This window comes from Pelodiscus sinensis, chromosome 23 (genome assembly GCF_052426305.1).
Source record: "Pelodiscus sinensis isolate ZL-2025 chromosome 23, ASM5242630v1, whole genome shotgun sequence".
Classification (NCBI taxonomy): Eukaryota; Metazoa; Chordata; order Testudines; family Trionychidae; genus Pelodiscus; species Pelodiscus sinensis.
In genome coordinates, this window is record NC_143074.1 from 17,787,651 (window position 1) to 17,801,059 (window position 13,409).

Below are 13,409 nucleotides of genomic sequence, written 5' to 3' on the forward strand. Positions count from 1 at the left end.
CTCACTCACGAGAAAGGAGAAGGGATTTGGGAAGAACCAATGAATACACTCTTCAGGGGAGAGACCATTTTTTTTGTTCTGTGCCTGTGCAGCACCTAGCACAAGAGGACTCTGGTCCAGGATTGTGGCTCCTACCACAAGTCAGACACGTAAATAATAATAAATGCTGCGGGATTATTATTGTGTCAGTGCCTAGAGTCCCTCTGCAAACCCCGCTGAGATGGCCTGTGCCTTAAAGAGCGCGCAGTCCCATATGCACCGCAGCATATATGTACAGGGCCTTTCGTCTGGAAGGCTCCCAAAACTGGGGATTTGGCCTGCAACTCCTCTTTAACTGCAGTGGGATTTGGGCCCTAGCTGCATGGCAATGCAAACCGCAGCTGGCATGCAGAATCCACGACACTCCCCCTGAAATCGAGTCATCTCAGAAGCAAGCTGTGTCAGGTGCTCCAGGGTGCATGGCAGCAGTACTCAACTGGGCGAGACCAGGAACACCCAGGAATACAGCAAACACTTGCAAAATATGGCAAGCAACATGTGACACCCCCCTAAACTGGGAGGCAGTGATGCCTCCATGACTCCCTTTCTCTTTGGAAAAGCACAGCAGGCTCACACTGACCATATGGTCAGTATCTTTGTTTTGGTGCCTAACAAACTGTTGCAGATATTGATTCAAGGCCGACTCTTTCTCAGTCAGCTGCTCTTATCCCAAGGATGGAGAGATGCTGTTCTCAGTAGTGAGGGATGGCAGAGCAAGGAGCAATGGTCTCAAGTTGCAGTGGAGGAGGTCTAAGTTGGATATTAGGAAAAACTATTTCACTAGGAGAGTGGTGAAGCACGGGATTGACAAAGCCCTGGCTGGGATGATTTAGTTGGGATTGGTCCTGCCTTGGGCAGGGGGCTGGACTTGATGACTCCAGAGATCTTTTCCAGCCCTAGGATTCTATGATTAACCTATGCCTGGCCTGCTTAGCATGGGCAAGCCAATAAGACTACAGGTAGGACCTCTCTGGTCCAGCAACATCTGTAGTCCGGCAGGACCACAGATGTTGCTGGACCAGAGAGCCCTGGTGGCTGGCTGTGGGTCTGGTGGCAGAGAGACTAGCCGACAGGCATGTAGCCAAGTTAGCATCCTGGCGGTCAGCAGTCCTCAGGGAGAGCCTGCAGGTCTGCAGCAGGGAGCCAGAATTGACTTCCCCTGGTCCAGCAAACTCCCTCCTTCGGGACCGGTCAATTCCCAAGGGTGCCGAACAAGGCAGGTCCAATCCGTACAGCTTAAGGAAGTCTGGCTGCAGACAGAGAGCTATTCATGCAGAATCTGTGCTTAGATTTGTGGCTGCATCTGCTCAAGCCAAGCCTGAACCAGCATTTGGCTACTTCTGAGCTTGAGAGGTAGGGTCTGAACATCATGGCTTCAGCTCCCCTCTCCTTTCTAGACTCGTTAGAAGAAAGTGTTTGTCTTCAGCAGGGCAGGTAGCCAGACAGCCACAGCTCACTGAGCAAACAGGCAGGGCTGTAAATCAGGGATGAATAGGGGAGAAAGCTGATGGGGGGATTAGAACCCAAGACTGCGGCTTACCAATTAACAGGGTGAGTGACAAGATCAGCCATGCTGGGCCAAGATTTTTCTACTGGTAAATCCCTTACAAGAAAACTGAGACTTAGATGTTCATCCCCAGATTTGTCTGCTCTGTTCTTGATTCTGCTTAACCACAATAATAATAAATTATAAGAACTATGAACTCAAAGCCCCTGCCATCCAAAGCCTAGGTTGCGTGCAAAAGATCTTTCTTGTTTGGTACGTGAGGTCTGCCAGAACCCCGTGTCCAACATGGGCTACAGCCATCCGCTGGCAGAGAGGACAGACACATGTGGCTTTGGCAACCTCACATATTGGACTTGTAGAGGGAGTTTATCAGCTCAGCGTAGATATTTATTACACTCTTTGCCTCCAGCTCCGAAAACCTAACCAAGCTGTGGAGAAAGAGAGCCAGAAAAGAAAAAGGAGATGAATGTCTGATAGAAACAGGAATCAGGACAGACGCTTGTGCACTGGCTAAGAGCGAGGCAAGTGCTTGTAAAGCACTATGGTCTTTGTTGGGTGAACTTGGTATCCAGGACCCAAACGGCTGTTGTCCTCATTTTCCCAGCAGAGTTCGGCTGTCAGGTACCCACCTCCTTCCTGAGACCTCTACCATCCTCAGCTCCTGATGGAGCTTGGTGGGAATCAGGTTTCTCCATTTCATGGAAATTTTAGACATCGAAATATGTTCAGTCCCTAGCGAGGCCGAAAAGGGAAAATCTCACAAATGTCATGAATGAAAAATCCCTACCTGGTCTATGGTTCAGCTCAATCAAAACCTTCTGTTTCAACCATTTCCAAATGCCGCGTGTCAGGTTTCTTTTTGGAAAACTGTCTTATTAATCGGAATGTACTAACTTTTCAAACAAGCCGTTCCGACGCAACCAATGGGATCTTTCTGTTTCAAAAGTGGCAAGGCCTCTCATTTCAGCCATTTCAAAATCCTTTTCCACCCCAACATTTTCAAGTCAGGACAGTCACGGAAATGGACCCGGTTTCATGAATAGTTTCATGAACAGGCAATCTGGGCAAAAAATGATTCAGCCAAAAATTCCTATCCAATGCCAATGCAATGCAAATTCAGGCCCAACTAGGGGCTTGTGAATCTGGAGCAGAGGAAGCTAACTTTTATCCTTGCAGCTACTAGGAAATCCCAGCTATCCACAGTGATCAGCACAATGACAGGCCTAAGGGGCTAGATGGCATGGATGTGTTCCTATCTGCAGGATAACCCTTGTAGATGATCAAAAGTTTCCAGGACCCAAAAGCCTGGTTAACTGGGCTATGCTTGTACTCTCTGTTCCAAGAACAAATCTTTCCTACTTGAATCTCTTCCTCACTCCTAACCCACCCTGTTAGCCCATGCCACCTTCACAAACTGGTATCTTACGTCCTTGAATTCTAGCCATGCCATAAATGGTGATTTTTACCCCTCCCCTCCTCCATGAAGCAAATTGAACCTCAGAACTAAAAAGGAGACAAGCATTTCTTTTATAAAAGATTTACTGTGCATTGTGAACACCGCATATTTTTCATTTGTTTGTGTGTTCCAAACCTGCCGTGACTTGGCTTTCACGGACCGAATACATGCAAATGTAGATAAAGAGTGCGGGGGATGTGGGGAAAGGATCACTGAGCCTTTAGAAATAACATTTATTGCGTTACCAATATCTTACATGAAAAAGTTGGCTTCCTGCTGTGAACCTGGCTTCTCCGGGGAGACTGAGCGCTGTACTTACACCCTGACTTAATCAAAGCGGTGCTTCCCAGGGCCAAGGCATCTACCTTGTAAATGTCATGTTCTATCTGGTTAGGAGCAAAAGATGTGTCCTACTTTCCTTTCGAGCAACGGTGCAGCTCTCCCTGTGGGGCTGGAGGGTTTCTCCTTTTAAACACTGCAGTGAAATGAGAGCAGATCCTTATGGCGCAAACTTCTCCAGTAAATTCGCAGCAGTCTTGAAATGGAACCTCATGGGCCATTTCTCCCACTCCCAGGTAGCACTGCACTATAGCTCATTTTAGAGTGAATACCCTTTTATATAAGTCTTGCAGACGCCAGTCCAAGAACTGTCAATAGTGTTGGATTGGCAAATATGGTAAAACTTTTCCATTCTAATGTCTAGAGAGTTCAGACATGCTGCCTGAACATACCATCTGGATATGTCCACCCAAAAGATTAGTATTAAAATAGTCATCAATGCTGACTTTTTTAAGGGTTGTCATTAGGTTTCAGAGTGAACACCAAGCAGCTATAAACAGGCAACCAATATCCTCAGAGCTATTGTTTCAGAGAGTCTGCACCCTAAGGCTACGTCTAGACTGGCAAGTTTTTTCTGCAAAAGCAGTTGCTTTTGCAGAAAAACTTGCCAGCTGTCTACACTGGCCGCTTGAATTTGCGCAAGAACACTGACGATTTAATGTAAGATTTTCAGTGTTCTTGCGCAAATACTATGCTGCTCCCACTCAGGAAAAAGCCCTCTTGTGCAAATGCTTTTGCGCAAGAGGGCCAGTGTAGACAGCTAAAAACTGTTTTGCGCAAAAAAGTCCCAATGGCGAAAATAGCAGTCGGGGCTTTCTTGCGCAAAATCGCATCTAGATTGGCATGGACGCTTTTCCATAAAAAGTGCTTTTGCACAAAAGCATCCGTGCCAATCTAGATGCTCTTTTCTGCAAATGCTTTGAACGGAAAAACTTTTCTGTTAAAAGCATTTGCGGAAAATCATGCCAGTCTAGACGTAGCCTAAGAAGGATCATGCTTCATCTGATAATGTGCAGGCTACTATTGCACCTAAGAATGTTTGTATCTGTAAGAGCTTTAAACAGTTTAATGTTTTTCCTTCAAAAACCAAGAACTCAAATTCTGCAGAAACTTAACAGGCCTCCTGGTCACATTCCCAGTACAGAGCAACCTCCTGATAAGAACAGATCTTCATGAACTGGGCCAAAAGCAAATATAGTTTAATTTGTACGAGGTTAGTTTTGAACCACGAAGAGCAGAGTTGAAAGGCCACCTAAAAGGCGGACATTTGGTGAAAGGTAGGAAATATCAGCCCACATCCAGGGTTTGGCAGGATAATGGCTAACTCTCTTGCTAACTAGCAGACAGACTGCAGGTATATGCTGCAGGGATGACTAGGGAAGATGCGCTGGCCCAGCTGTGCCTAATTAACTCATCCCCTTAGGACACTGTCAAAGTACTCTGAAGAGTCACAGCTGGTTGAATCGCTGGGAAGGGAGGAAGATGCTATCAGGAAAATTGCTCTCTATGCAGACACCCAAACCTTGCTTGTGCAAAGTGTTTTCCAAAGTCTCAGTTTAAAACCTCTGACTTTGGGAAGTTTTAGAGAAGTAGCCATGTTAGGCCAGGTCTACACTGAGGGAGAAATTTGAGTTAAGATACACAACACCAGCTACAAGAAATTGCATAGCTGGAGATGACCTACCTTACACTGAATTTCTGGGGTGGCCCCCCGTGGGAGGTTGACGTGGAGTGCCGGGGTCAACAAAGATGCCCTCAGTGTTTGATTTAGCGGGTCCTTACTAGACCTGCTAAATCAAACCCTGGAAAGTCAATCTCTGGCACGTTGATCTCCACATAAGCATAGACAAGGCTTTAGTCTGTTTCAGTAAAAACCACGAGTCCTGTGGCACCTTAAAGACTAACAAGTTTATTAGAGCATAATAAATAAACTCGTTAGTCTGTAAGGTGCCACAAGACTCCTCCTTGTTTTGACTTTGGGAAGTTGTTCCTGGTCTGCCCAGGAGCCCAGATACATGAATTGGACTTCTAGAGTGTAGACAAATGCATATGGCCTCTGGGCTCTTGGCCCCATGCACAGTTCAGTGCCCATTTTCTGCAAAGCAGACACCCTGGGTCTGCTTTCCTGGGAGTTGAGAGCCCACAAATCATTTAGTGGTGGTTGGTGCTGCAAAGATGCCGCCTCCCTGGAAATCAGGCCATCAGTCCCTGCTGACTAGAATTAGTATTGCCAGCTCATTCCATGGATACGGTGATGTCCAGACAGCAGAAACCTTCAATCCAACCCTCGATCAGCAGGGGCTGCCAGAGGCTGGTGCAAGGAGCTTAGGCTAAATGTCGGAGGAGCTGCATGCTACTGCTTGACTCTACCCCTGACTTCCTGTGTGACTCTTGGCAAGACACCACACCTCTGTGCCTCAGTTTCCCCATCTCTAAAAATGGAGCTAACTACATTACTTTGCAATCTGGAGATGAAAAGCACCGAGGGCCCAATTTCCAAAGACATTCAGGTCCTGAAAGAGGCAGATGGGGGCCTAGTGGGATTTCAACAGCACCTACCTGCCCAACACCATTGCTTCCGCAGCTGCATCATTAGGTGCCTCATCTAGCTCGAAGTATCACAATCATTATCTCTCGGCCCCAGAGCATTAGAATATCCCCGATGGCATGCCTATGCAGGAAACTATCCCCGTGTCGTGCAGAGATGTGAAAGGAGCTTCAAGGAAAGAGGAGTGGGGAGGCTCCACCTGCACTACAAGCCTCCGGTGTGAGTCTGCTGCTCCCATACACACTGGCATGGCACTACTCAGCGAGATAACGCAGGCGTAAGTAGCAGCATAGCCAGAGAGGCAGCAGTGGAGGGACGGCTGAGCCATGCCACATACATGCCCACTGGATTCAGGAGGATTCTGGAGTCATCCCAGCTCAGCGATGCCTCTGTTACCGTACTCCCCAGCTATTCATCCATGCACCAGTTCAAAGAGTGCTAGCATGGTAGGACGGAGGAGGAGAGCTTTGGGGTGCAGGAGGGGGCTCTGGCTTTGAGGGGGCGGTCAGGGCTGGGGCAGGAGGGTCTTACCTGGAGCGGCTCCCGGTCAGCGGTGCAGCAGGGGGCTAAGGCAGCTTCCTGCCTCTCCTGGCACCGCAGACCATGCGGCGCTCCAGATGCAGCCAGCAGCAGGTTCCCAGCCAATGGGAGTGTGGAGCTAGTGCTCGGGTCAGGGGCAGCACATGGAGCCATGTGTGCTCTTCACCCTCCTCCCAATCTAGGAGCTGAACCTGCTGCCCCTTCTGGGGCACAGCACAGTGTGGTGCCAGGACAGGAAGCTGCCTTAGCACCCCCCTGCTGTAACAAGACCCAGCACCCAACATTCCACCACCCAGTCCTGGGGCACAAGCCCTAGTTTGAAAACCACTGCTCTCACTGGTTAGCAGTTTCCATCCTGCAGTCTTACTTTCCTTAGGGTACATCTACACTGCCACACTATTCCGAAATAACTTAGTCCGTGTCGACACAGAAGACAGTTATTTCGAAATAGTGTCAAAATACTGTCAAGATGGAGGACTTCTTACTCCAACTCCTGTAACACTCATTGCACGAGGAGTAAGGGTATGTCTACACTGCCACCCTAGTTCAAACTAGGGTGGCTAATGTAGGCATTTGAACTTGCAAATGAAGCCCGGGATTTAAATATCCCGGGCTTCATTTGCATGTTCCCAGGCTGGCGCCATTTTTAAATGCCTGTAGTTCAAACTACCTGCCCACAGCTACATGCGGCACGGACTAGGTAGTTCGAATTAAAGCTCCCAATTCAAACTACCGTTAAACCTCCTTTCTTTACCCTCTCTGCTAATGACCTGCAGCTTGGAACCTGTATTTCCAGCTAGCTGCATCAGGGTATCCTTTACTCTCAGTGTGGCAAAGCGTTCCCTGATCAAGTACAGTGAGGAGGCAGGATGTGTCTGAGACCAGAGGCGCCACTGCATTTCTCCTAAACACAAAGCTCATTCTATTCTTCTAATGGGCTTGGAACTAAAATTTCTCAATGGATACCCTTCTTTATAGAACCATAGAGCTGGAAGAGACCTCAGGAGGTCATCGAGTCCAGCCCTCTGCCCAAGGCAGGACCAATCCCAACTAAATCAACCCAGCCAGGGCTTTGTCAAGCCGAGACTTAAAAACCTCTAGGGATGGAGATTCCACCACCTCCCTAGGAAACCCATTCCAGTGCTTCCCCACCCTCCTAGTGAAATAGTTTTTTCCTGATATCCAACCTAGACCTCCTCCACTGTAACTAGAGACCATTTGTCTTCCAGACAAAGCATCGCAGTTCTCCTCCCTGTCTTCCTCACAGCCTCGATTTGAAGGCCCAGACAGGGCCCACTTTTGCCGCCACAATTTGAAAAGATCATGCAAGGTGATGTGCAAAGGGAGTAAAAGGAGCTCGCCATCTCGCAGCATGGCCTGTTTCCAGGATGCGCCCACAAATCAAAGGCCGGGTGCTCTACAATCAGTTACCAGCACGGAGGGTGTAACATAACTTCACACCTGCAATGAGCAAGAGGCCAGTGTCTGGAAATCTAGCCTTCAACGCGCAAATCTGGTGGCAGCAAAATCAGCAGTAAATCTGGACCCACTTTCTCTGGGATTCGTTTGGCTGCAGCCTTTTAGCACCCAAACCACTGAGCAGCGTTGCCCAGAAAATAAGGAAAAAGAAACCCAGTGGAACAAAAACTCCGGGGCTCTTCTCCTCCCTAGCCTAGGCGTCTGGCGCCACCTTCAGGAATAGGCTATCATTGCATCCCGCTTTTATTCCTGCAGGATTATTTCCTTCAAAGAACAATCCGGAGCAAAGGAGAGCATCCAGGCAGCGGTCCCTGCGGTGTTCCCGTCTATGTGGAAGAGCTACTTCACAAGTTGTGCACAGCCGCTCCCCCCTCCCATTGCTCTTGTGTGGCCAGACGGCGCCGCGGGACCGATGGAACGTAGAAAGGCGATACCTGCCCCAGCCTGTCACTGGGCTTTTGAGAAATTCAACCACCATCTGGAATGGGGGCCTTGAAGGCATGGGGCAGGCAGGATGAGCTAGGGAGCCCTCGGACAGAGATGCTGATGGCCAGAACAAGACAACGTTGCAATTCTGGGGTTCCCCTATCCCACTGGCACAGCCCTGCCTGCAGAGATACACCCCCCAAATAAAATCCATCTTGCGTGGACAGAGTCAGTTCAGCTTTGAATGCCAAGGCAGGCCAACCAAGTCAATATTAGCTCTAACTTGCACTCTCTCAAGCTGTTCGGAGTTAAGCAGCTCCCAGGAGGGGCCGGGTTCTTAGCTGCCTTTGAGAACACTGAAGGAAACATTTCTATTGCTGCCTGGCAGTGTAGAGCCCCACCGCTTGAAGAAAACACGGGGGCAACGGCAGCAGGAGACAAAATTATTTGATCCGTGCCCCAGATGATCATGGCAAGCACTGATCTGTAGAGGCATTTTCCACCCGTATCGTTGTGCAGCCAGCACATTTGGAGGCTCTCTGCTTATTGACAGGGTCCGATCCAAAGCCTACTGAAATCAATGGGAGCTTTGCTGTTGATTTCCATTGGGGCCGGGCAAGGTCCTCGTTCCGTCTCTCACTAGAACAGTGGTTCCCAAACTTTTTGGCATCGCACCCCCTTTTTGTTTTTTAGAAACCCTCACGCCTCCCCTCCCCCAAAAATAGCAACAAAACTTGTTGAGTAAAAAAAAGGAACTGACCAGGGCTGAAAAACAGTTGTGGCCCCTTTAATTCCTGGGACCAGTGTAAAAAAAGGGTGCCAGTACTTCAGAGGAAAGCTTGTTGACCAAAAAAAAAAAGAAAAAGAAAGAAAAAGGTTGCCCTTTTAAGAGCATCTGCCCAGGACCCTCCATCCTCCCCCCATCCCAGCCAGCCTGAGCTGCACGTGTTCTGGTGGACGCCAGAGCCAGGAAAAACAGAAAATACCGGACATTTCACGTGGTATTTTCTGAATTTTTTTTACTGGACAGAGCAGGCTCTTTCCTGGGGGCAGATTGACATGGGGACTGGGTCGCTTTGTGTCCCTCCTGGGCAGTCTTCGCACCCCCACCCCCCCAGTTTGGGAACCTATGCACTAGGGTGTGTGAATGTGTTATGTCTTTAAGGAAAAGCTCAGGAAGACAGGCACTTTATCCGCTCCCTGTTTGTCTCCTTGCGTGGGTGGGTAGGAGAAAGCAAGAGAGACTGATTCATACTAACCCTGCCTATCACTATAATCACTGCTAGCTCTCAAATAGGAGAATACATATTTAAAAAATCAGCACAGACTCATCAGGAACAAAGCCGTATTAATGGCACGTCGTGCGCACTGTCACAATATTACCTGGCCCGCAGACAGTGGATTTAATTCCAGTTGTCTCCAGCACCGGGACTCTGTTTATTGCACCTTCAATGTGCTGCATGAACACATCCCAGTCCAGATCAAAGAGGCCAAAGGCAAATTTCTCCGAGACCTGGAAGAAACAGGAGCCAAGGTAACAGAAGTGAAGTCACAAAAGATGTTTATTTTATAACAAACACCCCATTTTGACAGCTGCTTAGCGCCTGCTTCTCCTAAGGGGCTGAATACCTCCATTGCCCGCTGAAGTCAGCAGGAATGGCGGAGGCTCCATGCATCTGGGAATCAGCCCCATGGGAGAACCCCAGGCTCTGTTGAACTCAGTGAGAGTTTTGACAGTGATTAAGACTCAAAAAACGAATGCCCGCCAAACAGAAGCTGCTTTGGAAACGTTGGTTTCACAGGATCTCGTCTGCTACATTGTCCGGCCAACGAGAATGATTGTGAAGTGGCCCTAGTACCTCAACCACTTAAGCCAGCGATGGGCAATGGGAAACCCCTCTTGTTCTGGAGAGAAGGCAGAGCAGGCAGGAGGAGAGGGTGGCATTTTTGTACTTTGAGCGTGATGAATAATTGTCCGTCGTGGTGGGAGGTCTGGGGGGTAGTTTGGGGGACACAAATTCAGATTGAAGGCCAGAAGGGACCACTGTGATCCTGTAATCGGACTTCTGGTATGATCCAGACCTTAGGTTACACTCAGGGAACCCTGCCTGTAGCTCAACAGCTTGTGAGTGAACTGGAGTGGCACCGAAAGACTCCAAGTGATGGAGAATCCACCATCCCTCCAGGGAATCTATTCCAAGGGTTAATTACCCTCAGTTCATGCCTACCATGGATAATAAGTACAGGCAGTCCCCGGGTTACATACAAGATAGGGACTGTAGGTTTGTTCTTAAGCTGAATCTGTATGTAAGTCGGAACTGGCATCCAGATTCAGCCGCTGCTGAAACTGATCAGTTTCAACAGCGGCTGAATCTGGAGGCCAGTTCTGACTTACATACAGATTCAACTTAAGAACCCCAGGCATCCCCAAGTCAGCTGCTGCTGAAACTGATCAGCAGCTGATTCCAGGAAGCCCGGGGAAGGGGCTTCCTGTAGTCAGCCACTGGTCATTTTCAGCAGCGGCTGACTTGGGGACGCCTGGGGCAGAGCAGCTGGGGTGCTGCTGGGTTGGTCCAGTGGCTCCCAGAGCGGCGCTACGGGACCAACCGGCAGCGCCCCAGCTGCTGTACCACAGGCGTCAGGAGCAAAGCCGCGGAGAACGGGGGCAGCGGGACAGCCCAGACGCGCCGTGGCTATCCTGCTGCCCTCGGGCTCCGTGGCTTTGCTCTGCTTTGCTCCCCATCCCCCTGGTCTGCAGACCAGGGGGACGGGGAGCAGAGCAGAGCAAAGCGGCGGAACACGCGTCTGGGCTGTCCGCTGCCCGCGTGTTCCGCCGCTTTGCAGACCAGGGAGAGGGAGGGCCCCGTTCGTAACTGCGGATCCGACGTAACTCGGGGACTGCCTGTAAACAGTAACTGGCATTTGTTCTTTCATACCTCTCATCTTCCAAGCCCAGGACACTCATTGATGAATTCCCGTGAGATAGGCACGTTTGACACATGTGGGACACGGTTAGTGAGAGATGTCAGCTGCCCCGAGCTACAGAGGGAGTCATTTTCAGAGCTGTGATTAAAACTCTGCTGTTCCTGGCCCCCTGTGCCGACCAGGTCAGCCCAAGGCCTAAGCGCCCCTAATGCTCGGGGGTATTGGAGTTGTGGGTGGGCTTGTGATGACTGGGGTGAAGCTCACTCTGAACATGCAGGTACAGCTTCTAGTTAAGGTGGACACGCTCCTTATGGCCTCTCTTACCATAATTTAGCCCTCCCCTCGCCCCCAGCTTTGACACAGACACTCTCTCCCCATGCCTGCACACAGGGAAAAGAAACGGCAGAGTTCGGCAGCCCATTGGGAATTGTGGGACCGCACTAGAAAATTTCCCATGCCAGCGGGTTAGTCTGTGTCCTCACTAAAAAGCAGGCCGGCCGCAGGCACAATCAGAACCCGGGTTTCACCTGCACCCCCAGCCAGCCCTCATGGAAAGCGCCACTTAAATTGGGCCACAGGGTGGTGTATGCAGACAGGAGAGGTTTCAGAGGCAACACATGAGGGAAGGCCCAAGTTGACGCCGAGGTGAAGACATGCCTCACATGGTTTGCCCAAGGTCAGGACAAGAAAGTAGGGCATGAAGGGAACTGAAACCTGGATCTCCAAAGTCCCAAGCTAGTGGCGTAAGCAATGCGCCCTCCTTCCCTCTCCCATTTTTGCTCACAGGAAGTGCATTTTACGCAAGCAGGTCTGGGCCTTGTCTCGATCTAAGCCCCATCCAAACAGAAGAACCCGACCACTTCCCCCTGCTGGCCCCAGCTGACTCTTCGTGTAATGTGTTTTCATATCGGACACACTGGCACTGAAGCACGAGAGCTAAGGAGCTCACTTCAGCGCCTACTTTGTCATAACGGCTTTCCTTTTTACATGCTTTATTCCCTATGAAAACCTCTCAGCGCCGCTCACCTCCTCCCAGAATATTGGATTTGACTCATATCCGCCCACGGAAAGGGCATCGCCTTGGAGACGGAGATACACCGAGGCGTCATGATCGCGAACGTTCGGCATATTCTAAACAGAGGTAGAAAGAAATAGCATCAAAACGGGGCAGGTGGGGGGAAAAGTGGGTGCACACAGGCTCAGAGACCCGGGGCATGTTTCTGCCCATGGGCAATGTTTCAACAGTGCACCCCGGGCCCTCTTCTTCCCTGCAGTTGCATTCCCCCCAGCACAGAAATCCTCTATAACCTCCTCATCAAAAGGCGGAGCACCCCCCGCTTCCCCCTGCGTGTTGACAGGTCTCTGAGCTCGGCGGACAGAGCCACAAGGCGGAGGGAGAAAGAAGCCAGCTCTAGTGGTTCGCTACCTGCGTCACTTCTGGCTCCGCGCTCCTGGCAATCCCGCGTTATTCCCAATCCTCCTGCCTGCTCACCGTTCTATTGCCCCGTGTGGGTTTATCCGGCCTCCTCTACTCCATGATGGTGGCATTCCTTATTTAGAATATATTTATATTCCTTATTTTGAATATATTTAGAGGAATAAGGGATCTTTCGGAAAAGGCTTTATTTTCCGAAAGATCCGCGTCTAGACTGGCCCTTTTTTCCGGCAAAGCTCCGAGCCGGAGAAAAAGCGGCAGCCATTTTTATGCAAATGAAGCAGGGGGGGATTTAAATCCCCGCTTCATTTGCAATTGCGATTTGTCTAATTTGCATCCCTTTTACGGAAAAAGGGATGCAGTCTAGACACAGCCCTGGGTCCTAGTGGCACCCCCAAAGTCTGGCACCTGAAGCGGCCACCTCAGTTCGCCTCATGGTAAGGCCAGCCCTGACCCCAGGCAGCTCTGCGTTCAAAGCCTCCCTCCAGACATTTGGCACATTTTTAACGAGCACGTTTTCCTTCACTGTTTCCAGTCCTATTTCCTTTCCGCAAATTTCCCCCGCCCCTCCCCCCAGCCTCCGCCACATGCAAGCACGCGCTGGTTTGTTGTTTGAGCACCTGAGTTACTATCGGGCTGTTGAGGGCACTGGAGCAGCACATAGTGCAGAGCTGTGCCTGCTGGTTGGTTGTTGTAGGGTTGCTCATGATGGCTG

The 13,409-nt window shown here is 50.1% G+C and overlaps 1 protein-coding gene across 1 annotated transcript in view; it reads right to left on the reverse strand.

Annotated features, from left to right (window-relative positions):
* Window positions 1-13,409, reverse strand: part of SARDH (sarcosine dehydrogenase) — a 125,278-nt gene that overhangs the window by 93,679 nt on the left and 18,190 nt on the right. The window contains exons 7-8 of the mRNA XM_075905253.2: window positions 12,286-12,390; window positions 9,718-9,847 (exon numbers count right to left, since the gene is read on the reverse strand). Coding sequence (XP_075761368.2) covers window positions 9,718-9,847; window positions 12,286-12,390 — 235 coding nt within the window. The remainder of the gene's footprint in view (window positions 1-9,717; window positions 9,848-12,285; window positions 12,391-13,409) is intronic.